Consider the following 25,765-nt stretch of genomic DNA (forward strand, 5'->3'; position numbering starts at 1 on the left):
GTACCATTTCACAGGGACGGAGTCTCACCCCAAGGTACCATTTCACAGGGACGGAGTCTCACCCCCAAGGTACCATTTCACAGGGACGTAGTCTCACCCCAAGGTATCATTTCACAGGGACTGAGTCTCACCCCAAGGTACCATTTCACAGGGACGGAGTCTCACCCCAAGGTACCATTTCACAGGGACGGAGTCTCACCCCCAAGGTACCATTTCACAGGGACAGAGTCTCACCCCAAGGTACCATTTCACAGGGACGGAGTCTCACCCCCAAGGTACCATTTAACAGGGGAGCTCAGCCCCAACACATCCTTTTGGGCCTGACCCCCCCCTCCCCCACATGGACCCGATCCCCATCACCAGGTGGGGCCCGACCCCAACTCGTGCGCCATCTGACTTCTCCCACGTGTGCCCTCCCCATCCCCTCCGGCCCCGTCTCCGCCGCTCACCTTCCAAATTTATCCTCCCTCCTTAAACCCGCACCGCTGCTGAGCAGCAAGTTAAGACACTCTACATTCCTGCAGGGAAAGGAACAAGAAGAAAGATAATTAACAAGAGTGAAGGAGGACACGACAGACCACAGGGGAGCACGGGACATTTGTGCACCGCATCTCCCGCACACCGAGTCCAGCTCCACAACAGCCTGCAACCTGTGACTCCGCACATCCCAGTCACAGGGATCGGGCCTCAGCTTCAAGCGGAAACCAGCGAGTACAATTTTCCACACAGTTTTACAAATCCTTTTGAAACCCAATTCCATTCCCGTTCTCGAAAAATAAACTGTTTTTGTCAGCGATTTTGCCCACCATTTTCAGCTTCCCCCCCTCTTTCCTGAGGGCGCTCTGACCCCTTGCTCTGTTAGGGCAGCAGGGGTGTCCGATCGCACCTCGTCCAAGCGTCGTTGGGGTGGGAGGGGGGAGAAGAGATATCACTGCCGAACCCTGCCCTCACTTTCCAGCAGGAACTTCGGTTGGTTTACACCCCAACACAGGGGTGCGAGGCCAATTGTGTCCCACCACGCTCTCCAGCTGAGATCAGCTCACTCAGTTATCGTTATCGTCCAAACCCACACCCCGGCAGCAGCCCCAACAGATTAGGGCTGTGGCTGTACCCCGGGCAGTTGGTGTCTAACCCACATCACTGACCGTTGCGTGGCGAGACTCGGAGGAGCTGCTCCTTAGAGCAGAGAAGGTTAAGGGGGAGATTTACTAGAGGTGTTCAAGGTGACGAGGGGTTTTGATAGTTTCCCCCCATCTACTCTGTTTCCACCGGCAGGAGGGTAGAAGACACAGGTTTAAGATATTTGGCAAAAAATCCAGAGGGGAGACGAGGAGAAATTTTTTTTACGCTGCGAGTTGTGATGACCTGGAATGCGCTGCCTGAAAGGGGGGTGGGAGCAGATTCAATAGTAACTCTCAAAAGGGGAATTGGATAAATACTTGAAGGGGGAAAATCTGTAGGGTTGTGGGGAAAGAGCAGGGCAGCGGGACTAACTGGACAGCTCTTTGGCAGGCCCGACGGGCCGAATGGCCTCCTTCGGTGCTGTGAGGTTCTATGACTGTGTGACCGGTCCGGTCCAGCCTCTACCCTGGCCCCCCTTGACCTCCACCAGCCCGAACCCAGCCTTCTCAGGGAGAAAGTAAACCCCTCACTCACCCTCCTGAAGCAGCAGCGTGAAGGCAGGTCCGCCCGAGGTCATCTGGGGTATTTATGTCGAAGCCTGCAGACAGCACGTGCTCGTTACTGAACGACGACACAATGCTGTACATTTGACCTGGAATTAGGTGCAACGTTCAAAATAATGCAATCAGCACAGAAATAAGGAAGGATCACTTCTTTAAAAAACACACACACACACACACACTGAAACCTGTAAATTACGGACACCTCGCGGACTGGCATGAGCTGTCCTTATTTTCAAAATGGTCATTGGATGTCGTGTAAAAATGCTCAGTGAAATGGGGAGTTCTTTACCCAGCATTGCACAGCGGCAGAGAAACCGCGCTCTCCCCCGGGTACTGAGCCCTGCGAGCATTCGATCCGAGGGAGGAGGGGGCAACAGAGAGTGCGGGCTTTCTCTCCCCCTGTACGTGCTGGGTAAAGAGCACCCCCTCACCCCCCCATTCCACAACAGCCGTTTCTTCCACAAAACCCCCACCGCCGCCTGGCGCCGACCTGCGAACACTGACCCGACGAGAACTTGTGGGCGGGGGGGGGCAGAACGGAGAAGCGAGCTGCGGGGGCAAGGTTCCAGTGATCCCGACTCAGTGAAAGTGGTATCTGGAACAGACGGTGTGCGTCCCTGTGTTTTTAAGGTGTAAAAGGTACTTGCTGCATTGAAGGCCGTCTGTAGTTTGTAATTTGCGAGTGTCCCCAAGTGTCCCGTTTTTCTTTTGTGGGAGCGTCCCCGTTTATGCAGGTTTCACTGAATTAAGACCAAAAACTGGAGGGGAAAGGGGTGGGAGCGAGGGAGGAAAAGAAGCGGAGGATGAAGACGTATAAACAAAGCAACTTGCCTGATGAAAGCAACTTGCGGCAGCAATCTGAAAACCCGTAAAGCACAGCCAGGTGCAGAGGAAACATACCGTGAATTCCACGTCTGAAAACAGAGAACAGAAAAGACTCGCACTTACACGTTGCCTCGTCATGTGGCGCAAACATTTCAGATCCACCCGTGCACCGTCACTTCAGGGGGCTGCAGTGGCCGAATCGCGCAACGATGCAGCACAGGAGGAGGCCGATCGGCCCGTCGTGCCTGCTGCTGCGTGGGCAGACGCAGCAGCCATTTCGCACCTGCGACCTCCCAACCTCAGCGCTCCTGTGTTAATGATGGACAAACGGGCCAGAGCGCCCAGCGACTGACCACCAGACCAGCGCAGGCACGAGATCACCAGGCTCCCACATCCTGGCCAGGGCCGGTCAGCGGCGCAACAAAAAAAAAATCACAAACAGAACTTATGCGTGTCTCTCTCTAATTGTCTCTACTGCTTTGAGATCTCTGTCCCTGACTGTTTGATACTGAGGCACTTCTGTTGCCTCTATCCATCCGTGAACAAATAGCAAAATGCTACCAGATGCTGGAAATCTGAAACAAAAACAGAACATGTTGGAAACACTCGGGTCAGGCAGCATCTGTGGAGAGAACACACACAGAGTTCTCGGGCGTGGGGAGTCTTTTGTCAAGGTCGGATGTTCGCTGATAATACGTTCCAGTCTTGACAAAGGGCCCATAGTCCCAAAACGTGTTTTGTCTGTATTCTCCATTGATGATGTTTCCATTCCAGTACTGTCCTGTTTCTGTATATCCAATTCTTTCTCACTCTGTGACTCTGTCCTTCTATCAGTCTCCCTCCCCTCTCTCACGTGTCCCTGCTAACTCAAGTGCGCCTGGAAACAGGTTTTTTTTTAAAATTGAGCTTTCAAGTTAGTGAAATTTGAGCTGACCATTGACATACACCCGACAGAAATGGCAACCTGCTGAATACAAAGACAGACAACACTGATGGGACACACATAAATAGAGACAAAAATAAACAGATCAGTGAGTACAGGCAGTGAGGAGATAAAGACAGAGGTAGTCAGCCAGACAATAGGTAAGGATCAATAGACAGGTAAGTAGATAGGTTAGATACAGAAGGTAGACAGGTAGGTAGATGATAGATGGGCAGACAGACAGACATAGGTAATAGATAGATGGATTTGGATGAATAATTCATGGGGGTAGGTCGAGATGGATAAAGAGGTAATAGACAGAAATTCAAGGGACAAGAACATTCAGGAACCGGGAGTGTCACCAGTACTTACCGTGCTGTATCAGCACCATTTGTCATTAAGGTACTGATGAGTAGTTCATGACCATATCTAGCAGCAACATGTAGAGGAGTATTGCCATATTTATCTGCACAGTCTATCTCTCCACCTGAGAACAGACAATGACCCATTACTACTGAACCACCACACACTGCCCGTCACGTACATTATGGGACAGGCACGCTCACCCTGGCAGCCTGGGGCACTGGGCAAGTGGACGTCATTCCCACGGTTTACACAGCATTCAAGGTGCACAGGGGCCAAGCCCGGAAGGCAGCATCCTGCTGAGTCCTTAGTCTTATCCGTCGCTGTCTGCAGCACCAAGCATATCAACACTCGTCACACTGGACTTTTCGAATAAAGTGCGCAGGGAAAACTATACTGGATTACTTTTGCTGCCTTTTGTCTCGTGAGCCCCTCGTTCACGAGCGAGCGTGGTGCCTGAACTAAAGGTGACTTTATGTTATGTTTAACAAACCAATCTGATGGTTCAGAGGTAACCTCACCATCTGAGCCACTCTGGCCGGGAAGACCCATGGTTCAATTCCCCAGGCCTGGGCTCGTTTAGCTCATCACAGCTGGGAGACCAGCAGGGAACGGCCACCAACTGGAGTAGGGAAGGTGGAGGGGGGGGGGGAAATATCGGCCAGCGTTCCCAATCCTGATCACCGTGCAGTTGGAAAGAGAATGTGAGGACGACGGGATCGGGTCCCAGATGAAATGCCCTCCACAGTTGGGATACCCGTACTAACCATCACCGTCCCGGCTCGCACTTGAGGGCGACAGCACGCATGGAACTGTACCCCAGTAAGTGAGCCCACCATCATTGGGCTCAGACACCAATAACTGGAGGGTACCCCCACTCATTGAACTGCGCTCCCACTAAGTGAGCCAACCATCACTGTCTGGGTTCACATGATGCTGGTGGGCAATCTCCACCATGGAACTGTACCCCAACACACAACTGAAGAGCAGTCAAAATTAGAAGAGAACAAGCAGCAACTGCTGGGGAGCGGGAATATATATTTTTTTATTCATTTATGGGATGTGGGCGTCGCTGGCAAGGCCAGTATTTATTGCCCATCCCTAGTTGCCCTTGAGAAGGTGGTGGTGAGCCGCCTTCTTGAACCGCTGCAGTCCGTGTGGTGAAGGTTCTCCTACAGTGCTGTTAGGAAGGGAGTTCCAGGATTTTGACCCAGCGACGATGAAGGAACGGCCGATATATTTCCAAGTCGGGATGGTGTGTGACTTGGAGGGGACTGTGCAGATGGTGTTGTTCCCATGCGCCTGCTGCCCTTGTCCTTCTAGGTGGTAGAGGTCGCGGGTTTGGGAGGTGCTGTCGAAGAAGCCTTGGTGAGTTGCTGCAGTGCATCTTGTAGATGGCACACACTGCAGCCACTGTGCGCCGGTGGTGGAGGGAGTGAATGTTTAAAGGTGATTGATGGAGTGCCAATCAAGCGGGCTGCTTTTTCCTGGATGGTGTCGAGCTTCTCGAGTGCTGTTGGAGCTGCACTCATCCAGGCAAGTGGAGAGTATTCCATCACACTCCTGACTTGTGCCTTGTAGATGGTGGAAAGGCTTTGGAGTCAGGAGGTGAGTCACTCGCCACAGAATACCCAGCCTCTGACCTGCTCTTGTAGCCACAGTATTCATGTGGCTGGTCCAGTTAAGTTTCTGGTCAATGGTGACCCCCCAGGATGTTGATGGTGGGGGATTCGGCGATGGTAATGCCACTGAACGTCAAAGGGAGGTGGTTAGACTCTCTCTTTTTGGAGATGGTCATTGCCTGGCACTTGTGTGGTGCGAATGTATTTAACATATATTGTGTAAGCAGAATCTTGTGCAGAATATGGCATCGAATGCACAAAGATCTAGCATTGATATCAGTTCCGCTCTTCAATTATGTGTCTACGGCATTTAATATCTTATACACAGCACTTACAACAACATAGCCCTGCCCTTAACAGTCTTCCATCGCTGTTTTTTCAAAAGGAGAAAATGCATCAATGGAACATTCCCATTATCTGTTCCCCCTCAAAGGGATATGAACAAACGTGGCTATTATCTTTTTGTAGCTGTTCCCCACTTTGTCCTTAAAACACACGATCCACTTGGGATGTATAATGAACGTTAGCTCAAAGCCCAGGTTTTAAGATTTGAGCTGCACATTTCCGATGTGGGCGTGTGTACACAAAAGCCCATCTCAAGCTTCAAAGCAAGGCATTAAAAGAGGTACGTACCGTTCTGGATGAGAATCTGAGACCGTGTAAACCTGCCGTGGATTGCAGCCATGTGCAATGGGCTCTTCCCATCCTTACTCTGAAACAGCAAGAGGAGAGTCCGCTGGCTTATAATCAGGCTCGGCGCAGCACAGGTTAAGGGACAGCAAGTCTAACAGTTTCGCCTTACAAGGCAGTGGTTGTACGGAGGCCGGGTGCAGCACCTTGGAGTGCCAGGACACCTTGGGATGTACGTTCCGCAGCGCCTCCAACACTGCCATAGTGCAGTCCAGGCCTTGGAAAGATTACACCCAAACATCTTCCCTGCACCCCTCTCCTGCAATTATACTGGAAGTCTGCTGCCGGTCTCCCCCAGGGCCGCTGGAGGCCGAGCAGGTGGGCAGTGGCAGAGGGAGCCTCCGCTGCACTACAATACGGTAGATCGAGTGATTTACATCACATCACATAGAATTTACAGCATTGAAACAGGCCATTTGGCCCAACTGGTCGATGCCAGTGTTTACGCTCCCCACGAGCCTCCTCCCTCTCACCCTATCAGCATATCCTTCTATTCCTTTCTCCCTCATGTGTTTATCCAGCTTCCCCTAAATGCATCTCCGCTATTCGCCTCATATGGCAGCGAGTTCCACATCCTCACCACTCTCTGGGTAAAGAAGTTTCTCCTGAATTCCTTATTGGATTTGTCAGTGAATATCTTATATTTATGGCCCCCTGGTTTTTGGACTCTCCCACAGGTGGAAACATCTTCTCTACGTCTACCCTACTGAACCTCTTCATAATGTGGGGGGTGCAGCCGACCACCCTAGACCTGCATGAGCTGGACTTTTGTGCCCAATTCTGGACACCACACTTTAGGGAGGATGTCAAGGCCCTTGGAGAGGGTGCAGAGGAGATTTACCAGAACGGTACCAGGGATGAGGGACCTCAGCTATGTGGAGAGACTGGAGAAGCTGGGATTGTTCTCCTTGGAGCCGAGAAGGTCAAGGGGGAGATTTGATAGAGGTTTTGATGCGAGTAAATAAGGAGAAACTATTTCCGGTGGCAGAAGGGTCAGTAACCAGAGGGGACAGATTTAAGATAATTGGCTAAAGAACCAGAAGCAACATGAGGAAAAATATTTTAAGCAGTTGTGCAGTTATGATCTGGAATGCACTGCCTGAAAACAGATTCAATACTAGCTTTAAAAAGGGGAAAAAATTGTAGGGGCTATGGGGAAAGAGCAGGGGAGTGGGACTAATTAGATAGCTCTTTCTAAGAGCCAGCACAGGCAAGTTGGGCCGAATGGCCTCCTCCTGCGCTGTATCAGTCTATGATAGCTCTGCAGTGATGTGAAGCACCTTGTGAAAAATACATTGGGCCCTCCCGGCTTCAGAGACTCCAGGGAAATCAGGTGCACTCTGTGCAAAAGGTACAGCCAGATGTGGATCACTGTGGAAGTCTCCTGTTACAGTGGGGATGATGAGGATGTACGAATAGTCTGGAGTGTTGGCTCAATCCGCTTCAGTCATCAGGGAGCTGTTACCAAGGCCGTGCAGTGCTCGGGGTTCAGATACCGACCTGCCGCCCTCTAACACCTGGGCTCAAACCCAGTACACTGATGGGATGATGGGTCTCTTCCCTGCTCATTGTAAGGCTCCGAAAGGCAAGATGTTTGTCGCAGCCTCGATCCAATCCTAACTACCCGAGTTCAACATTAAATTATCGGTGTCAGAGATGGCTGGTACGGAAAAATGACCGATTGGTCCAATAGAGGGCACTCTTACCACCTCGGAGCTCTGCAGCATTGATGGGACAGTGTGGAGGGAGCTTTACTCTGTATCTAACCCTCTACCTGCCCTGGGAGTGTTTGATGGGACAGTATAGAGGGAGCTTTACTCTGTATCTAACCCTGTACCTGCCCTGGGAGTGTTTGATGGGACAGTGTAGAGGGAGCTTTACTCTGTATCTAACCCTGTACCTGCCCTGGGAGTGTTTGATGGGACAGTGTAGAGGGAGCTTTACTCTGTATCTAACCCTGTACCTGCCCTGGGAGTGTTTGATGGGACAGTGTAGAGGGAGCTTTACTCTGTATCTAACCCTGTACCTGCCCTGGGAGTGTTTGATGGGACAGTGTAGAGGGAGCTTTACTCTGTATCTAACCCTCTACCTGCCCTGGGAGTGTTTGATGGGACAGTATAGAGGGAGCTTTACTCTGTATCTAACCCTGTACCTGCCCTGGGAGTGTTTGATGGGACAGTGTAGAGGGAGCTTTACTCTGTATCTAACCCTGCACCTGCCCTGGGAGTGTTTGATGGGACAGTGTTCGAGGGAGCTTTACTCTGTATCTAACCCTGTATCTGCCCTGGGAGTGTTTGATGGGACAGTGTAGAGGGAGCTTTACTCTGCATCTAACCCTGTACCTGCCCTGGGAGTGTTTGATGGGACAGTGTAGAGGGAGCTTTACTCTGTATCTAACCCTGTACCTGCCCTGGGAGTGTTTGATGGGACTGTGTAGAGGGAGCTTTACTCTGTATCTAACCCTGTACCTGCCCTGGGAGTGTTTGATGGGACAGTGTAGAGGGAGCTTTACTCTGTATCTAACCCTGTACCTGCCCTGGGAGTGTTTGATGGACAGTGTACAGGGAGCTTAACCCGTGCTGTACCTGCCCTAGAATTGCTGGATGCCCGAGGGGGATAATCTTCCAGTTCTCATCTCCAACGCCCCTCAACTTTACGAGCACGAAAATCCCACCGTTGCTGGGGTGAGGTTTGGGCGGAAAGCTGGCTCACCTGAAGATTCACATCCGCTCCGTTATTGACCAGGAGCTCCAGGCATAACGCACCGTTTGTGGAGACAGCAGCAAAGTGCAGCGGCGTGAAACCCTTCTCGTTGGGCTGGTTTACGTTCGCGCCGTAATTCACCAGCTCGTTTGCCACCGCATCTTGTCCAGTGTAACAGGCAATGTGGAGGGCAGTGTTTCCGTAGGCGTTTGGTTCATCGATCTAGGGAGGCAATGGGAACACACAGGCACTCAGTTTCCCCTTTTCATGCACATCACATTTATTTCCACAATGTTGATTCTCGGGATAACAGGTCAGTGTCAGTCGTGGCTCAGTGGGTAGCACTCTTGCCTGAGTCAGAAGGTTGTGGGTTCGAGCCTCACTCCAGGGGCTCGAGTCCCATAATCCAGGCTGACACTCCCAGTACCAGTACTGAGGAAGCGCCGCACTGTCGGAGGGTCAGTACTGAGGAAGCGCCGCACTGTCGGAGGGTCAGTACTGAGGGAGCGCCGCACTGTCGGAGGGTCAGTACTGAGGGAGCGCCGCACTGTCGGAGGGTCAGTACTAAGGGAGCGCCGCACTGTCGGAGGGTCAGTACTGAGGGAGCGCTGCACTGTCGGAGGATCAGTACTGAGGGAGCGCTGCACCATCAGAGGGTCAGTACTGAAGGAGCGAGGCACTATCGGAGGGTCAGTACTGAGGGAGTGCGGCACTGTCGGAGGGTCAGTACTGAGGGAGCGCCGCACTGTCGGAGGGTCAGTACAGAGGGAGCGCCGCACCATCAGAGGGTCAGTACTGAGGGAGCACTGCACAGTGGGAGGGTCAGTACTAAGGGAGCGCTGCACTGTGGGAGGGTCAGTACTGAGGGAGCGCGGCACTGTCGGAGGGTCAGTACTGAGGGAGCGCTGCACTGTCGGAGGGGCAGTACTGAGGGAGCGACGCACTGTCGGAGGGTCAGTACTGAGGGAGCTCCGCACTGTCGGAGGGTCAGTACTGAGGGTGGGCTGCACTGTGGGAGGGTCAGTACTGAGGGAGCGCTGCACTGTGGGAGGGACAGTACTGAGGGAGCGCTGCACTGTCGGAGGGTCAGTACTGAAGGGGCGCCGCACTGTCGGAGGGTCAGTACTGAGGGAGAGCTGCGCCGTCGGAGGGGCAGTACTGAAGGAGCGAGGCACTATCGGAGGGTCAGTACTGAGGGAGTGCGGCACTGTGGGAGGGTCAGTACTGAGGGAGCGTCGCACTGTCGGAGGGTCAGTACTGAGGGGGCGCTGCACCGTCGGAGGGTCAGTACTGAGGGAGCGCTGCAGTGTCGGTCGTGCCGCCTTTTGGATGAGACATTAAACCAAGGCCCCGTCTGCCCCTCTCAGTTGGACGTAAAAGATCCCACGGCCACTATTTCTCTCCGGTGTCCTGCGGCCAATATTTATCCCTCAACCAACATCACTAAAAACAAATTATCTGGTCATTACCTCATTGCTGTTTGTGGGATCTTGCTGTGTGCAAATTGGCTGCTGTGTTTCCTACATTACAACAGTGACTACACTTCAAAAAGTACTTCATTGGCTGTAAAGTGCTTTGGGACGTCCTGTGGTGGTGAAAAGCGCAGTATATAAATGCCAAGTTCTTTCTTCCTTTTCTCGGTGAGTAGCCGAGCGGTGCAGAACAGCAATGTCCCGGGTTGTGATCCGGACTAATTGATGAGATATTGATTGCTATGATTAGTCGATAACTCCTTCATCATTGTAACCCTGCGACTGCTCGGATGGTAGAAGGCCAACTAGATGGACCTTTCCTCGTCCAGCGAATCCCATGTCCCCCCCCCCCACCAAAAAATGGGGGGAGAACGGGATTCCGCTCGGATTTCCCCTGCGCTGCGTCCGCGGCACTTACCTCCACCCCGAGCTTCAGAAGGTATTTCACAACGTCGATTTGTCCGTTCGAGGCAGCAGCATGTAGTGGCGTGTAACCCTTCTTGTCCTTGCACGTTACGTCAGCCCCACGAGACGACAGCAGCTTCACAACGTCCAAGTGTCCTGCGGCGGCAACGTATCAGGTCAGTGTTGGGGGTATTGGGGGTATGGGGGGGTAAACACAAACACGATCCCAAACCACCGCGCCCCCACCACCCCGTACAAACTGCGGGGTCAAGGGGAGATTTAATACAGGCGTTCAAAATTATCAGGGGTTTTGATGGAGTAAATAGGGAGAAACTGTTTCCACTGCCAGGAGGGTCAGTAACCAGAGGGGACAGATTTACGGTAAGTGGCGAAAGATCCAGCTCCAACAACCCTCCCTGAAACTCCCCAGTGAGGTGCCCATAGGGTGAGATTTTCCTCACCATAAGCAGCCACTCCCCCACTCCCCACTCCCATCACATCTCTCTTCCACCCTGTGCTAGTTTTTAAGGTCCCTCCCTTCAGTCATAATTCACATCCAACCTATTTCAGCTTACATCTGCAGTACCAACTCCCATTAATGCGGGGTTCAAAGTCCAGTTATCATGTTCACACAACATGGGAAAACCTGGGGCTCCCAGCGCCGGTCCAAAGGCCCATAACTGGACCCCCTGGGACCCCCTTCTGGCAAGGTCAGGAGTGGTCAGTGATTTTTCTCCTCTTGACTTATTCCACCACCAACGTTAACGCTGCCAGTTACCTATATAAGCTGCCCAGTGAATAGGTTGTCGTTCCTTCTTGTCGCAGGCACTGACACTGGCCCCTTTATTCAACAACAAATGTACCATCTGAAAACAAAACAGCACAGACAGAGATGAGGGCCCAAGCACTGATGGGGTTATTAAAACATCATTTTATATTTTACTGCTCCCTCACTGGTCATCCTCGGGGAATTGACCCAACCCTGATCCTCACTGGGATACGGTCACTCTTGGGGAATTGATCCAACCCTGACCCTCACTGGGGTACGGTCACTCTCGGGGAATTGACCCAACCCTGACCCTCACTGGGGTACGGTCACTCTCGGGGAACTCACACAACCCTGACCCTCACTGGGGTACGGTCACTCTCAGGGAATTGACCCTACCCTGACCCTCACTGGGGTACGGTCACTCTCAGGGAATTGACCCCACCCTGACCCTCACTGGGGTACAGTCACTCTCAGGGAATTCACACAACCCTGACCCTCACTGGGGTACGGTCACTCTCGGGGAATTGATCCAACCCTGACCCTCACTGGGGTACGGTCACACTCGGGGAATTGATCCAACCCTGACCCTCACTGGGGTACGGTCACTCTCGGGGAATTGACCCGACCCTGACCCTCACTGGGGTACGGTCATTCTCGGGGAATTGACCCGACCCTGACCCTCACTGGGGTACGGTCACTCCCGGGGAATTGACCCCACCCTGACCCTCACTGGGGTACGGTCACTCTCGGGGAATTGACCCCACCCTGACCCTCACTGGGGTACGGTCACTCTCGGGGAATTGACCCCACCCTGACTCTCACTGGGGTACGGTCACTCTCGGGGAATTGACCCGACCCTGACCCTCACTGGGGTACAGTCTTGGGGAATTCACACAACCCTGACCCTCACTGGGGTACGGTCACTCTCAGGGAACTCACACAACTCTGACCCTCACTGGGGTACGGTCACTCTCGGGGAATTGACCCCACCCTGACCCTCACTGGGGTACGGTCACTCTCGGGGAATTGACCCGACCCTGACCCTCACTGGGGTATGGTCACTCCCGGGGGATTCACACAACCCTGACCCTCACTGGGGTACGGTCACTCTCGGGGAATTGACCCGACCCTGACCCTCACTGGGGTACGGTCACTCTCGGGGAATTGACCCCACCCTGACCCTCACTGGGGTACGGTCACTCTCGGGGAATTGACCCCACCCTGACCCTCACTGGGGTACGGTCACTCTCGGGGAATTGACCCGACCCTGACCCTCACTGGGGTACGGTCACTCTCGGGGAATTGACCCGACCCTGACCCTCACTGGGGTACGGTCACTCTCGGGGAATTGACCCGACCCTGACCCTCACTGGGGTACGGTCACTCTCGGGGAATTGACCCGACCCTGACCCTCACTGGGGTACGGTCACTCTCGGGGAATTGACCCGACCCTGACCCTCACTGGGGTACGGTCACTCTCGGGGAATTGACCCGACCCTGACCCTCACTGGGGTACGGTCACTCCTGGGGGATTCACACAACGACTATTATTGAGGCGCAAAGAATTTACTGAACTGCCCGAAACAGCTGGAACGCTGAATACGTTATAAGCACCGTCTTTGTAATTGGCCCTTATGGTACTGGCAAATGGACAGCGCCATTTGCCCGATATGGGCAGCTGCCTGAATTAGCACGGACAGTGTGAGTGGTGGGAACTGTACCGCAATTCACAACGGTAAATGCTAACAGAAAAACATGGCCAAAAATAGCGCCGACAGGAAGTTTTGTGGGCAGGAAGAGTGCGCCCTTTGCAAGATTTTTTTTAAACGAACACATATTATATGTATACATTGCAGACAGATAGATACAGCAGGCCTGGCACTGGCGTGTAGACCACATGCGGAATTAAACAAAGCGGAGCCCGTGACTTGCCTCTACGTGACTGCTGTACGCTGCATGGTGGAGGGCCGTCCTCCCGGTGCGGTCGGATACATTTACACTGCTCAGCAGTGGGATCAGGAGCTCGGTGCACTTTGTGGCCTTGTTAGCAGCAGCTACGTGCAGCGGTGTCTGCCAGTATTTGTCCCGGGCGTTAACGTCAGCAGAATGCTTCAACAGTGTGTTAACTGCTCTCTGTCGGTGCAGGGAGAATTATTTTAAATCGCTTAACCAATTCCATCACAAAGGTGGTCTTTAAATGTAATCTTTTCCCCCCTGGTTCCGGCTGAAGTGGAAGAGAGTGAAACAGTTCTAAAACATGCAGACCAGCATGGGGTCAGATGAAATCCCCTGTCTAATCACAGCTGGGGCTGCAGATTGAGCATTTTAGCCAACCTCAGCGCTCTGGATTAGGGAGGGAAGTATCAAAGTATCAGGCTGGACTCCTACTCCCCTCATCGCTATCCAGTGTACGAAGGGATATCTGTCGGGCGGAGGAGGAGGGCTGGACTCAGCTCGACGCTGATGACCCTCCACAGTCGATTAGCCAGCCTACGCCCACAATCAAGGCTCCCGCGTCGATTGAGACACTGCAGGAGATTCTCGCAGGCCGAGAGGACGAGCGTTATCGGCAGAACTGTTGTACCAGGCTTTGCCGTCAGCCTGCCCTCTCCGAATTACAGTTACAGCATAGTTACAACAGTGACTTGCATTTATATACAGCGCCTTTAACAAAGTAAAACGTCCCCAAGGCGCTTCACAGGAGCGTAAATCTGACAAAATCTGACACTGCATCAAAAAAGGAGATATTAGGACAGGTGACCAAAAGCTCGGTCAAAGAGGTAGGTTTTAAGGAGCGTCTTAAAGGAGGAGAGAGAGGTGGAGAGGTTTAGGGGGGGAATTCCAGAGCTCAGGGCCCAGGCAGCTGAAGGCACGGCCGCCAATGGTGGAGCGATTAAAATCAGGGATGCGTAAGAGGCCAGAATTGGAGGAGCGCAGAGATCTCAGAGGGTTGTAGGGACTGGAGGAGGTTACAGAGAGAGGGAGGAGGGGGGGGCGATGTCATGGAGGGATTTGAAGGCAAGGATGAGAATTTTAAAATCGAGGCGTTGCCGGACCGGGAGCCAATGTAGGTCAGCGAGCACAGCGGGGGTGAATAGGACTGGGTGCGAGTTAGGGTAGGGGGCAGCAGTTACTTACTTCATTACGAGAAGCTGCAGCTCGGTGCAGCGGTGTCAGCCAGGTATTGTCCTTAGCGTTAACGTTAGCACCTGTGGGGAAACAGGGAAAGGCAGATGTTATCGGTCTTGTAATCATGTTTAAATAGGCTGGCGAACTCTTGCCCGCGGTACAACAACACTCAATACAGGATAAAGCTCACGTTATACTCTGCTGCGACCACCTCAGAAAAGCACAAACTGCACAAGCGAGGACTTCACTCTCAGGCTATCCAGCTCTCTCGTCTGTGAGCGAGACTGCCTTCTGAACGTTGCATCGCGAGAGGTCTTGTGCGCGCTGTGGACGGGCACTCATTGGGAGTTGGGTTACACAGCGGTTTATTTCAGGCAGAAGACTGTCTGGTCTGCCCATCCGATTATCTGCGACTGCAACTGGGATTTTTGATAGCGCATTTGACGCAGCCGACAGCCGCCCCCCCCCACAGGGTTCTTCGACATCAGCCCCCCCCCTCCCCCAAGAGCGTGGGGGTCAGGCATGACGGTCACAAGCTTACAATACACGGATTGATACTGCACGCTTTAGATAATGTCTGAAGTATTACCTGACTGAATAAGGACATCTATGATCTGAACGTCACCCAGGTAAGCAGCAGCATGGAGGGGCGTACGTTTCTCTTGGTCCTGTAAACAGAACGGAAAGGACAAAAAGATTTGATCAGTCACCTTCAGACCCACAACAAAGTGATGGACACGTCTGGATAAAGCTGTGTAATAAAAATGTTTTGCGTTTGTTGGTTATAGTGCTTCTTTGGCTGACGCCTAACCGGTCAATCAGTCGCCTAACCGGTCAATCAGTCGCCTAACCGGTCAATCAGTCGCCTAACCACAACAACAACTTGCATTTATACAGCACCTTTAACATAGTAAATCGTCCCAAGGCGCTTCACAGGAGCGTAAATCAGACAAAATTTGACACTGAGCCACACAGGGAGATATTAGGACAGATGACTAAAAGCTCGGTCAAAGAGGTAGGTTTTAAGGAGCGTCTTAAAGGAGGAGAGAGAGGTGGAGAGGTTTAAAGGAGGGAATTCCAGACCTTAGGGCCCAGGCAGCTGAAGGCACGGCTGCCAATGGTGGGAGCGAAGGAAATCGGGGGATGGGCAAGAGGCCAGAATTGGAGGGGCGCAGAGATCTGGGAGGGTCGTAGGGGCTGAAGGAGGTTACAGAGATGGGGGGGTGGGTAAGGGCCATGGAGGGATCTGATCACAAGGATGAGAATTTTAAAATCAAGGTGTTGCCGGACTGAGAGCCGAAGCAAGTCAGCGAGCACAGGGGGGTAATGGGTGAACGGGATTTGGTGAGAGTTAGGATACGGGGCAGCAGAGTTTTGGATGAGCTCAATCAATCCACCATTCAGTCAATCAACCACCCAGAGCAATGTTAAAAAAAAAATCAAAATCCACCAAGTAAAAAACCTTTTTCAAAATGTTTGGGGTGGGGAATCAGTCCCCACTTTAAATTGGCCTAGTCCCAAAGGTCGCACCCGGTGCGCCAGGTCACGGTATGTCTACTCTCACCAAGAGCCCAACGATTTGAGATGCGTGCACACACACACACGGAGAGGAGCGATCATTTGGCAAGGACGGGTGTCCCAATCGAACTGCCGCAGAATCCCAACTGCAGAGGGGACCCGGGTCAACTCGTGCCGCGATCAGAGATTCCCGTCGCTGCCGGCCTGGGGAAAACCAGCCCCGTGAGAGCCGGGCGATGCTGTGCTGTGCTGCCGCCAGGTCACAGGCTGTTTATATTTACAGGTGTGGCCAGCGGTGGGGATAGCCGTACCTTTACCAATAGCTGTTCTGACGCAAAAGCATCCCAAGAGATAATTGGATGCCTACAGGCAAAGTTATGGCCGGGGCCGACCGCACTGCGACGTCCAGTGCGTCAACGGGCCCCGATTCACTTCGGACCAGTTCAGGGCATTACATTACGATGGGCTGAACCGTGTTAATATACAAAAAGCATTTAAAAATATTAAGCCAGGTCGACTATTAACGTAATCTGCAAAACTGCATAAGAACGAGGATAAGGGATAGGGGCTTAAACTGGAAGCAAAAGCAAATTTAGAGCAAATTTAAAACTTGGCATCGCGCACAGCAAGATCCCACAAACCGCAGTGAGATAACGATCAGATTATCTGTTTTAGTGATGTCGGTTGAGGGATAAACGTTGGCCAGGACGCCGGGAAAAACTCTTCTTCGAATAGTGACGGGGGATCTTTCACATCCGGGGCAGGACATTTAGGACTGAGATGAGGAGAAATTTCTTCACTCAGAGGGTGGTGAACCTGTGGAATTCTCTACCCCAGAAGGCTGTGGAGGTCAAGTCACTGAATATATTTAAGATGGAGCTGGATAGATTTCTAGACACAAGAGGCATCAAGGGGTATGGGGCGAGAGCGGGAATGCGGTATTGAGATAGACGATCAGCCGTGATCATATTGAATGGCGGAGCAGGCTCGAAGGGCCGAATGGCCTACTCCTGCTCCTATTTTCTATCCCTCAGCACTCGACCAGAGTGTCCCCTGTATTTCTGTGCTCAGTCCCTGGAGTGGAGCTTGAACCCACAAGCCTTGTGACTCAGAGGTGAGAGCGCCATAGCTGAAACCTGAAGGACAAATGCACTGGACTTCTGAACTGGGTACTGGTGGCAGAAACCCTGGCATCGGGAACGACTGGAGGCTGTGATCAGAGACGGCAGCGTCTTGGATGGATGAGCTTCGATAAGGCAGATGGCCCCGCTAACGAGAATCCGTTTGTGTGATCAAACAGAAAACCCAAGGCACCAATCTAAAGCGGATGAAACATAAACAGCTCTGCACGGCCCGAGTGCTGAGAAAGATAGATTTCATTGTGAGGAACTGAATACAACACACCAGGCTGGCCAAAAAAAAAAATCAATTCTGCTCTAACGAGCTGGATAAATACCCACCCACATCCCGCTTACCCATCTGAAGGCATGTTGTTCTTTGTGGCTTTCAAATTATGACATTTTTATTAATAGCAAAAGGGGTGCTATTCCTGAATTTTGTTCCATTTCTCGAGTCAGTGATTAGAAATGGCAGGTTCAAACCTCCCTTTAAAATGCATCCGCGCCCCCACAGATTACCCCACCACCCCCCCAACTCCCTCCCCAGCCCTGCTCGTGCCAATGACGCTGTACGTACCAATCCATTGATATCTTCATTTTCATTTATTAACGACCGCACTTCGTCGCGATCCCTGTTAAAGATAGCCTGGACCAGTGGCGTCTGCAACGGAAAGAGAACGCATCACAGTTAATCACGGGGTCCAAACCGAGGGGCTTTTCTGTAGCCCCTCCTCCTGTCCCACTTGGGACTCATTCCATTCAACTGTCAGCTCTCCCGATCAACGGGCAAAGTAAGCAATCCAACTCCAAGGCCTCTGCCAGGTGCACATCTTTAAATGACGCATGATGTCAAGATTGCAAGTTATCCAATCCTCCCCCCCAAAGCCCACAGTGACATCCGTGGTAATTTTAAAAAATTCCCTATCTAGCCTTTCCTCTCCTTGATGGGTGGCCATAAGTGTGTGTGTGTGGGTGCGTGCGCGCGCGGCCCGGGCGGGGGGGGTGTCTGACAGGCTATTCGACTATGAGGTCCTCACAGTCAAACCTGCTCTGGCCCTCACCTGACATCCCAGCACCTGCATTAATTCAGGAGTCGCTGGAATGGGGAAGCCAGTCGTCATTCCCCCACACCCAGAGGTGCAGAAGTTGTTCTTTCAGCTCAAAGTTGAGGGGCAGTACTCACTTTCAGCGTTCCCGAACATTACACGGTCAGTGCAACTGAGGAGTTTGGAAATCATAACACCCAGTCCATGAACATGTGTTTTATAAGTGAGCCGATATTACCTTAAAATCGGATGAGCAGCTCAAGGAGAAGCCATTGCTCACGATACTGCCTAGCAGTGATAGTTGTATGTCAATATAAACATATACCATGTGTGGGGGCTTCCCTCATCGACTGGGTAAGGACACGGGTTCAATCCCTGGTCGATGCTGATCTTTGAAGGGGGGGGGGGGGGTGGAATGATGCAAAGGAACTGGCCTAAGGTGAACAGGGCAGGGAAAGAGGCAGTGAGCCAGGGTTCCCCACTCCTAATGGGTATCGGTAGCCTCCCACAACCCCCGCATTCAAAAGGGCAGACTGGGCAAGCACACTGGGCTCTGTTACAATGCCCCCACCCCCCAACCATGGTCAAACAGCATGTCAGTCACTGTTTAGGCTCATATAGGAACGACAGCCACTGTTAAGGCACCAACTCATGGGACTCTGCCCACAAGGGAGTCACTGTCCTTCAGTAGGGGAGAGAAAAAGGAGGGAAATTAAGGATGAACGGGCATGGGGGGGTAAGAGGAGGGGAGTGAAGTCTCCTCCCAGCAAGCTCACAAATTCCTAATGACAAGAACCAATGATAAAAGTACCGGACCTTTATATAACGCGGTAATGTCAGTGACTGGCATTGGTGAATAACACACTGGAAGTGTTTGCATCACCTCTCTGACTGTACCTACGACCAGAGGTTAGATACCGGGAAGCCTCTGAAATCAATTTATCGCATTGCTCATTCCACATCCCGTTCTGAAGAACGGTCCAGCTTTTCAATCTCGGACTAACCACTGGCGCCCTGCTGGAACAAGATCGGACTCAGCCACTATCCCCGCCCACGAGTCACTGCCATGACCTCCCCAGCAGCAGTGTCCTGCAGACTATTTAATGCTAGTCTTTCCCTATAATCTCCAACCCCAATTCCCAGTGCCTTTTCTCCTCTGTGGAGTGTTTTGGGACACCTCTCTACATTAATGAATCATACAGCACAGGAGGAGGAGGCCATTCGGCCCATCGTGCCTGTGCCGGCTCTTTGAAAGAGCTATCCGATTAGTCCCACTCCTCCCCCACTGCTCTTTCCCCCGTAGCCCTGCAAATGTTTTTCCCCTTCAAGTATTTATCCAATTCCCTTTTGAAAGTTACTGTTGAATCTGCTTCCGCCTGCTTTCAGGCGCGAAATAATTACCAGCCGCTGCTGTTGTCCTGAAGACAAATGATTAGCAGGTGGAACAAGTCTCTATTTCAACAGAGTGAGGATCAGGGTGCGGGGGAATGGAAGAGAAAGAGGGTGTGGTGCGTAGGGATGGGGTATTTGAAACTCTGGGAACGAGAGGAAAGCTCAGAGCAACTCCGACCTTAGTATCAATAAAGAGAAAGGCAGGGGTAGCGAGAGAGAGGGGGGAATTACCCAGTGCTCAGTTGGACACAGAGGGCTGGGCATCGACACAGCGAGGACGCTAGCAGGACGAACAGCAACTGGGGTCGTGCATTTCGAGCTCATGTCGACTGTCTTAATTGTTTCTTAAAACAAAAAAAGTACATCCTTTCCCCCCCCCCCCGCCGAGTGAGGAACTGGCCGTGAAAACTGCAATCTCGCAGTGCCTCGGTAAATCGACTGGGCGAGAAGCACTGCGGAGCTGCTCCCATCCCCGACTGCATTTTGAGTTAGACGAGTGGGAAAAGCGCAGTAAAAGGGGATGCTTTCTCATTACAAAGCCCCGATTGTCTTGGCGACAGATTAATTAATTAAACCACAGAACCACCAGTGTAAACAAGGGTCAGTTCTGTGCTGCTTGTGGAGGGAAGGAACTGCAGTGTTGTTTACTTTCCAAACACCCTCAAAACACGGTCCTCCTTTTAGTGTTAAAAGATTCCTCCCTCCCCTCCTGAAGGTGCTGACTCAGGAGTGCCAGCTGCCACCGCTGCACCCAAACCCCCACCGCCAGCGCGGCCGCCCCCCGTGTGGCCATTCCTCGTGTGCGGGCCCAGGCAGCACAGCTGTTCTATCAGAGTGCTATGTCCACTCTTGGCTTGCACGTGACGCCTGTCTCTCCCGAGTACCCTGCGGAGAGTGAGACAGGAAAAGGCCGACTGGTGCAGCCTGCCCCACACAGTTGTGCTGCCTTATACATCACAGTACAAACACTCCCCACCTCACCCGGAGCCATGTATCCTCCCAAGAGGGGCAAAAAAAACCAGATAGAAAGCCAGGCCACTTGGGGGAGGGGGAGAAAAACTGGAAAATTCCTCCCCGACCCCCCAACCCTGAGGTGATCGAACTAGTCCAGATCACATTGGCCCTGATTTACGTTTCAGGACACCCACCGCTTCGTACCAGGCGATCTCGAACCCAGCCAGAAACAGGTCCAGCTCTCGCCTGAAGGATTTCAGCGAATCTGCGTTCACCACACGAGCCGGCAGCCTGTTGCACAGGTCCATTAATCTCTGGGAAAAGAACCACCCAATATCTAACCGAGCTCTGCCCTTACATAACTTGTAAGCGTGTCCCCGGTCCACCCTAACCTAGTCAAGTAAAAAAATTGGTCTGTAGAAATACAGTCGAGTCCCTTGATTATTTTATAAACCGCGATCAAATTACCCCCCAAGTCTAAGCTTCTCTAAAGTACAGAGAAACGTCCTGTCGAGCCTCTCGGGGTAGATTAATTTGCAAAATATACATAAAACATAGAAAGACGTGCATTTATACAACAGACAATAAAACAGAGACCAGCGATACAGTAAAGGCCCATTAAACCAACAATCCCACCAGTGATACAGTGGACAGTAAAGGCCCTTTAAACCAACAATCCCACCAGTGATACAGTGGGCAGTAAAGGCCCTTTAAACCAACAATCCCACCAGTGATACAGTGGGCAGTAAAGGCCCTTTAAACCAACAATCCCACCAGTGATACAGTGGGCAGTAAAGGTGCTTTAAACCAACAATCCCTCCAGTGAGACAGTGGGCAGTAAAGGCCCTTTAAACCAACAATCCCACCAGTGAGACAGTGGGCAGTAAAGGCCCTTTAAACCAACAATCCCACCAGTGAGACAGTGGGCAGAAAAGGCCCTTTAAACCAACAATCCCACCAGTGAGACAGTGGGCAGTAAAGGCCCTTTAAACCAACAATCCCACCAGTGATACAGTGGGCAGTAAAGGCCCTTTAAACCAACAATCCCACCAGTGAGACAGTGGGCAGTAAAGGCCCTTTAAACCAACAATCCCACCAGAGACACAGTGGGCAGTAAAGGCCCTTTAAACCAACAATCCCACCAGTGATACAGTGGGCAGTAAAGGCCCTTTAAACCAACAATCCCACCAGTGAGACAGTGGGCAGTAAAGGCCCTTTAAACCAACAATCCCACCAGTGATACAGTGGGCAGTAAAGGCCCTTTAAACCAACAATCCCACCAGTGAGACAGTGGGCAGTAAAGGCCCTTTAAACCAACAATCCCACCAGTGATACAGTGGGCAGTAAAGGCCCTTTAATCCAACAATCCCACCAGTGAGACAGTGGGCAGTAAAGGCCCTTTAAACCAACAATCCCACCAGTGAGACAGTGGGCAGTAAAGGCCCTTTAAACCAACAATCCCACCAGTGATACAGTGGGCAGTAAAGGCCCTTCAAACCAACAATCCCACCAGTGAGACAGTGGGCAGTAAAGGCCCTTTAAACCAACAATCCCACCAGTGATACAGTGGGCAGTAAAGGCCCTTTAAACCAACAATCCCACCAGTGAGACAGTGGGCAGTAAAGGCCCTTTAAACCAACAATCCCACCAGTGAGACAGTGGGCAGTAAAGGCCCTTTAAACCAACAATCCCACCAGTGATACAGTGGGCAGTAAAGGCCCTTTAAACCAACAATCCCACCAGTGAGACAGTGGGCAGTAAAGGCCCTTTAAACCAACAATCCCACCAGTGAGACAGTGGGCAGTAAAGGCCCTTTAAACCAACAATCCCACCAGTGAGACAGTGGGCAGTAAAGGCCCTTTAAACCAACAATCCCACCAGTGATACAGTGGGCAGTAAAGGCCCTTTAAACCAACAATCCCTCCAGTGAGACAGTGGGCAGAAAAGGCCCTTTAAACCAACAATCCCACCAGTGAGACAGTGGGCAGAAAAGGCCCTTTAAACCAACAATCCCACCAGAGATACAGTGGACAGTAAAGGCCCTTTAAACCAACAATCCCACCAGTGATACAGTGGGCAGTAAAGGCCCTTTAAACCAACAATCCCACCAGTGAGACAGTGGGCAGCAAAGGCCTTTAATCCAACAATCCCACCAGTGATACAGTGGGCAGTAAAGGCCCTTTAAACCAACAATCCCACCAGTGAGACAGTGGGCAGTAAAGGCCCTTTAAACCAACAATCCCACCAGTGAGACAGTGGGCAGTAAAGGCCCTTTAAACCAACAATCCCACCAGTGAGACAGTGGGCAGTAAAGGCCCTTTAAACCAACAATCCCACCAGTGATACAGTGGGCAGTAAAGGCCCTTTAAACCAACAATCCCACCAGTGATACAGTGGGCAGTAAAGGCCCTTTAAACCAACAATCCCACCAGTGAGACAGTGGGCAGCAAAGGCCTTTAATCCAACAATCCCACCAGTGATACAGTGGGCAGTAAAGGCCCTTTAAACCAACAATCCCACCAGTGATACAGTGGGCAGTAAAGGCCCTTTAAACCAACAATCCCACCAGTGATACAGTGGGCAGTAAAGGCCCTTTAAACCAACAATCCCACCAGTGATACAGTGGGCAGTAAAGGCCCTTTAAACCAACAATCCCACCAGTGAGACAGTGGGCAGTAAAGGCCCTTTAAACCAACAATCCCACCAGTGAGACAGTGGGCAGCAAAGGCCTTTAATCCAACAATCCCACCAGTGATACAGTGGGCAGTAAAGGCCCTTTAAACCAACAATCCCACCAGTGAGACAGTGGGCAGTAAAGGCCCTTTAAACCAACAATCCCACCAGTGATACAGTGGGCAGTAAAGGCCCTTTAAACCAACAATCCCACCAGTGAGACAGTGGGCAGTAAAGGCCCTTTAAACCAACAATCCCACCAGTGAGACAGTGGGCAGCAAAGGCCTTTAATCCAACAATCCCACCAGTGATACAGTGGGCAGTAAAGGCCCTTTAAACCAACAATCCCACCAGTGATACAGTGGGCAGTAAAGGCCCTTTAAACCAACAATCCCACCAGTGAGACAGTGGGCAGTAAAGGCCCTTTAAACCAACAATCCCACCAGTGATACAGTGGGCAGTAAAGGCCCTTTAAACCAACAATCCCACCAGTGAGACAGTGGGCAGTAAAGGCCCTTTAAACCAACAATCCCACCAGTGATACAGTGGGCAGTAAAGGCCCTTTAAACCAACAACCCCACCAGTGATACAGTGGGCAGTAAAGGCCCTTTAAACCAACAATCCCACCAGTGAGACAGTGGGCAGTAAAGGCCCTTTAAACCAACAATCCCACCAGTGAGACAGTGGGCAGTAAAGGCCCTTTAAACCAACAATCCCACCAGTGATACAGTGGGCAGTAAAGGCCCTTTAAACCAACAATCCCACCAGTGATACAGTGGGCAGGAAAGGCCCTTTAAACCAACAATCCCACCAGAGATACAGTGGGCAGTAAAGGCGCTTTAAACCAACAATCCCACCAGTGAGACAGTGGGCAGTAAAGGCCCTTTAAACCAACAATCCCACCAGTGAGACAGTGGGCAGTAAAGGCCCTTTAAACCAACAATCCCACCAGTGATACAGTGGGCAGGAAAGGCCCTTTAAACCAACAATCCCACCAGAGATACAGTGGGCAGTAAAGGCCCTTTAAACCAACAATCCCACCAGTGAGACAGTGGGCAGTAAAGGCCCTTTAAACCAACAATCCCACCAGAGATACAGTGGGCAGTAAAGGCCCTTTAAACCAACAATCCCACCAGTGATACAGTGGGCAGTAAAGGCCCTTTAAACCAACAATCCCACCAGTGAGACAGTGGGCAGTAAAGGCCCTTTAAACCAACAATCCCACCAGTGAGACAGTGGGCAGTAAAGGCCCTTTAAACCAACAATCCCACCAGTGATACAGTGGGCAGTAAAGGCCCTTTAAACCAACAATCCCACCAGTGAGACAGTGGGCAGTAAAGGCCCTTTAAACCAACAATCCCACCAGTGATACAGTGGGCAGTAAAGGCCCTTTAAACCAACAATCCCACCAGTGATACAGTGGGCAGTAAAGGCCCTTTAAACCAACAATCCCACCAGTGAGACAGTGGGCAGTAAAGGCCCTTTAAACCAACAATCCCACCAGTGAGACAGTGGGCAGTAAAGGCCCTTTAAACCAACAATCCCACCAGTGATACAGTGGGCAGTAAAGGCCCTTTAAACCAACAATCCCACCAGTGATACAGTGGGCAGGAAAGGCCCTTTAAACCAACAATCCCACCAGAGATACAGTGGGCAGTAAAGGCCCTTTAAACCAACAATCCCACCAGTGAGACAGTGGGCAGAAAAGGCCCTTTAAACCAACAATCCCACCAGTGAGACAGTGGGCAGTAAAGGCCCTTTAAACCAACAATCCCACCAGTGATACAGTGGGCAGGAAAGGCCCTTTAAACCAACAATCCCACCAGAGATACAGTGGGCAGTAAAGGCCCTTTAAACCAACAATCCCACCAGTGATACAGTGGGCAGTAAAGGCCCTTTAAACCAACAATCCCACCAGTGATACAGTGGGCAGTAAAGGCCCTTTAAACCAACAATCCCACCAGTGATACAGTGGGCAGGAAAGGCCCTTTAAACCAATAATCCCACCAGTGATACAGTGGGCAGTAAAGGCCCTTTAAACCAACAATCCCACCAGTGAGACAGTGGGCAATGGACATGGAGTGATTGGTGGGAATGGGCGGCACGGCCAGATAATCCAGACCAGTGCCTCAGGTGAGGAACTCAGCGGTGACGGACCCTCCCCAAGTCAAATAGCCTGCCGACGTTCACCGCCATGTCACAAATCAACAGCTGCACTGGTTAAGTATCAGAGGGCACCTGTCCCCGCCCCCCCGCTCACAGCTTCGGGGGGTGGGAGGGAAGGAAGCAGACAAGAGGAGACAATGGCAGTAGAAATTTCAATTTAAGAGTGGAGGGGGGAGAGGGGGGAAGTGTGGGTGGGGGCAGAGATATCGTCCTATCCAATATTTATCCCTCAACCAACATCACAACAATCAGATTATCTGCTCATTTATCACATTGCTGTTTGTGGGACCTTGCTGTGCGCAAATTGAGTTTC

General features: G+C 51.8%; 1 protein-coding gene across 3 annotated transcripts in view; it reads right to left on the reverse strand.

The window, feature by feature from the left end:
* Positions 1 to 25,765, reverse strand: part of ankrd52a (ankyrin repeat domain 52a) — a 70,963-nt gene that overhangs the window by 40,629 nt on the left and 4,569 nt on the right. For all 3 annotated transcript variants that reach the window (XM_067976428.1, XM_067976427.1, XM_067976429.1), the window contains exons 2-13: positions 17,799 to 17,882; positions 15,175 to 15,253; positions 14,595 to 14,665; positions 13,389 to 13,589; positions 11,466 to 11,553; positions 10,701 to 10,843; positions 8,820 to 9,032; positions 6,051 to 6,129; positions 3,805 to 3,919; positions 2,517 to 2,599; positions 1,657 to 1,774; positions 450 to 518 (exon numbers count right to left, since the gene is read on the reverse strand). In XM_067976428.1, coding sequence (XP_067832529.1) covers positions 450 to 518; positions 1,657 to 1,774; positions 2,517 to 2,599; positions 3,805 to 3,919; positions 6,051 to 6,129; positions 8,820 to 9,032; positions 10,701 to 10,843; positions 11,466 to 11,553; positions 13,389 to 13,589; positions 14,595 to 14,665; positions 15,175 to 15,253; positions 17,799 to 17,882 — 1,343 coding nt within the window. The remainder of the gene's footprint in view (positions 1 to 449; positions 519 to 1,656; positions 1,775 to 2,516; positions 2,600 to 3,804; positions 3,920 to 6,050; positions 6,130 to 8,819; positions 9,033 to 10,700; positions 10,844 to 11,465; positions 11,554 to 13,388; positions 13,590 to 14,594; positions 14,666 to 15,174; positions 15,254 to 17,798; positions 17,883 to 25,765) is intronic.

Source organism: Heptranchias perlo, chromosome X, assembly GCF_035084215.1.
Source record: "Heptranchias perlo isolate sHepPer1 chromosome X, sHepPer1.hap1, whole genome shotgun sequence".
Lineage (NCBI taxonomy): Eukaryota > Metazoa > Chordata > Chondrichthyes > Hexanchiformes > Hexanchidae > Heptranchias > Heptranchias perlo.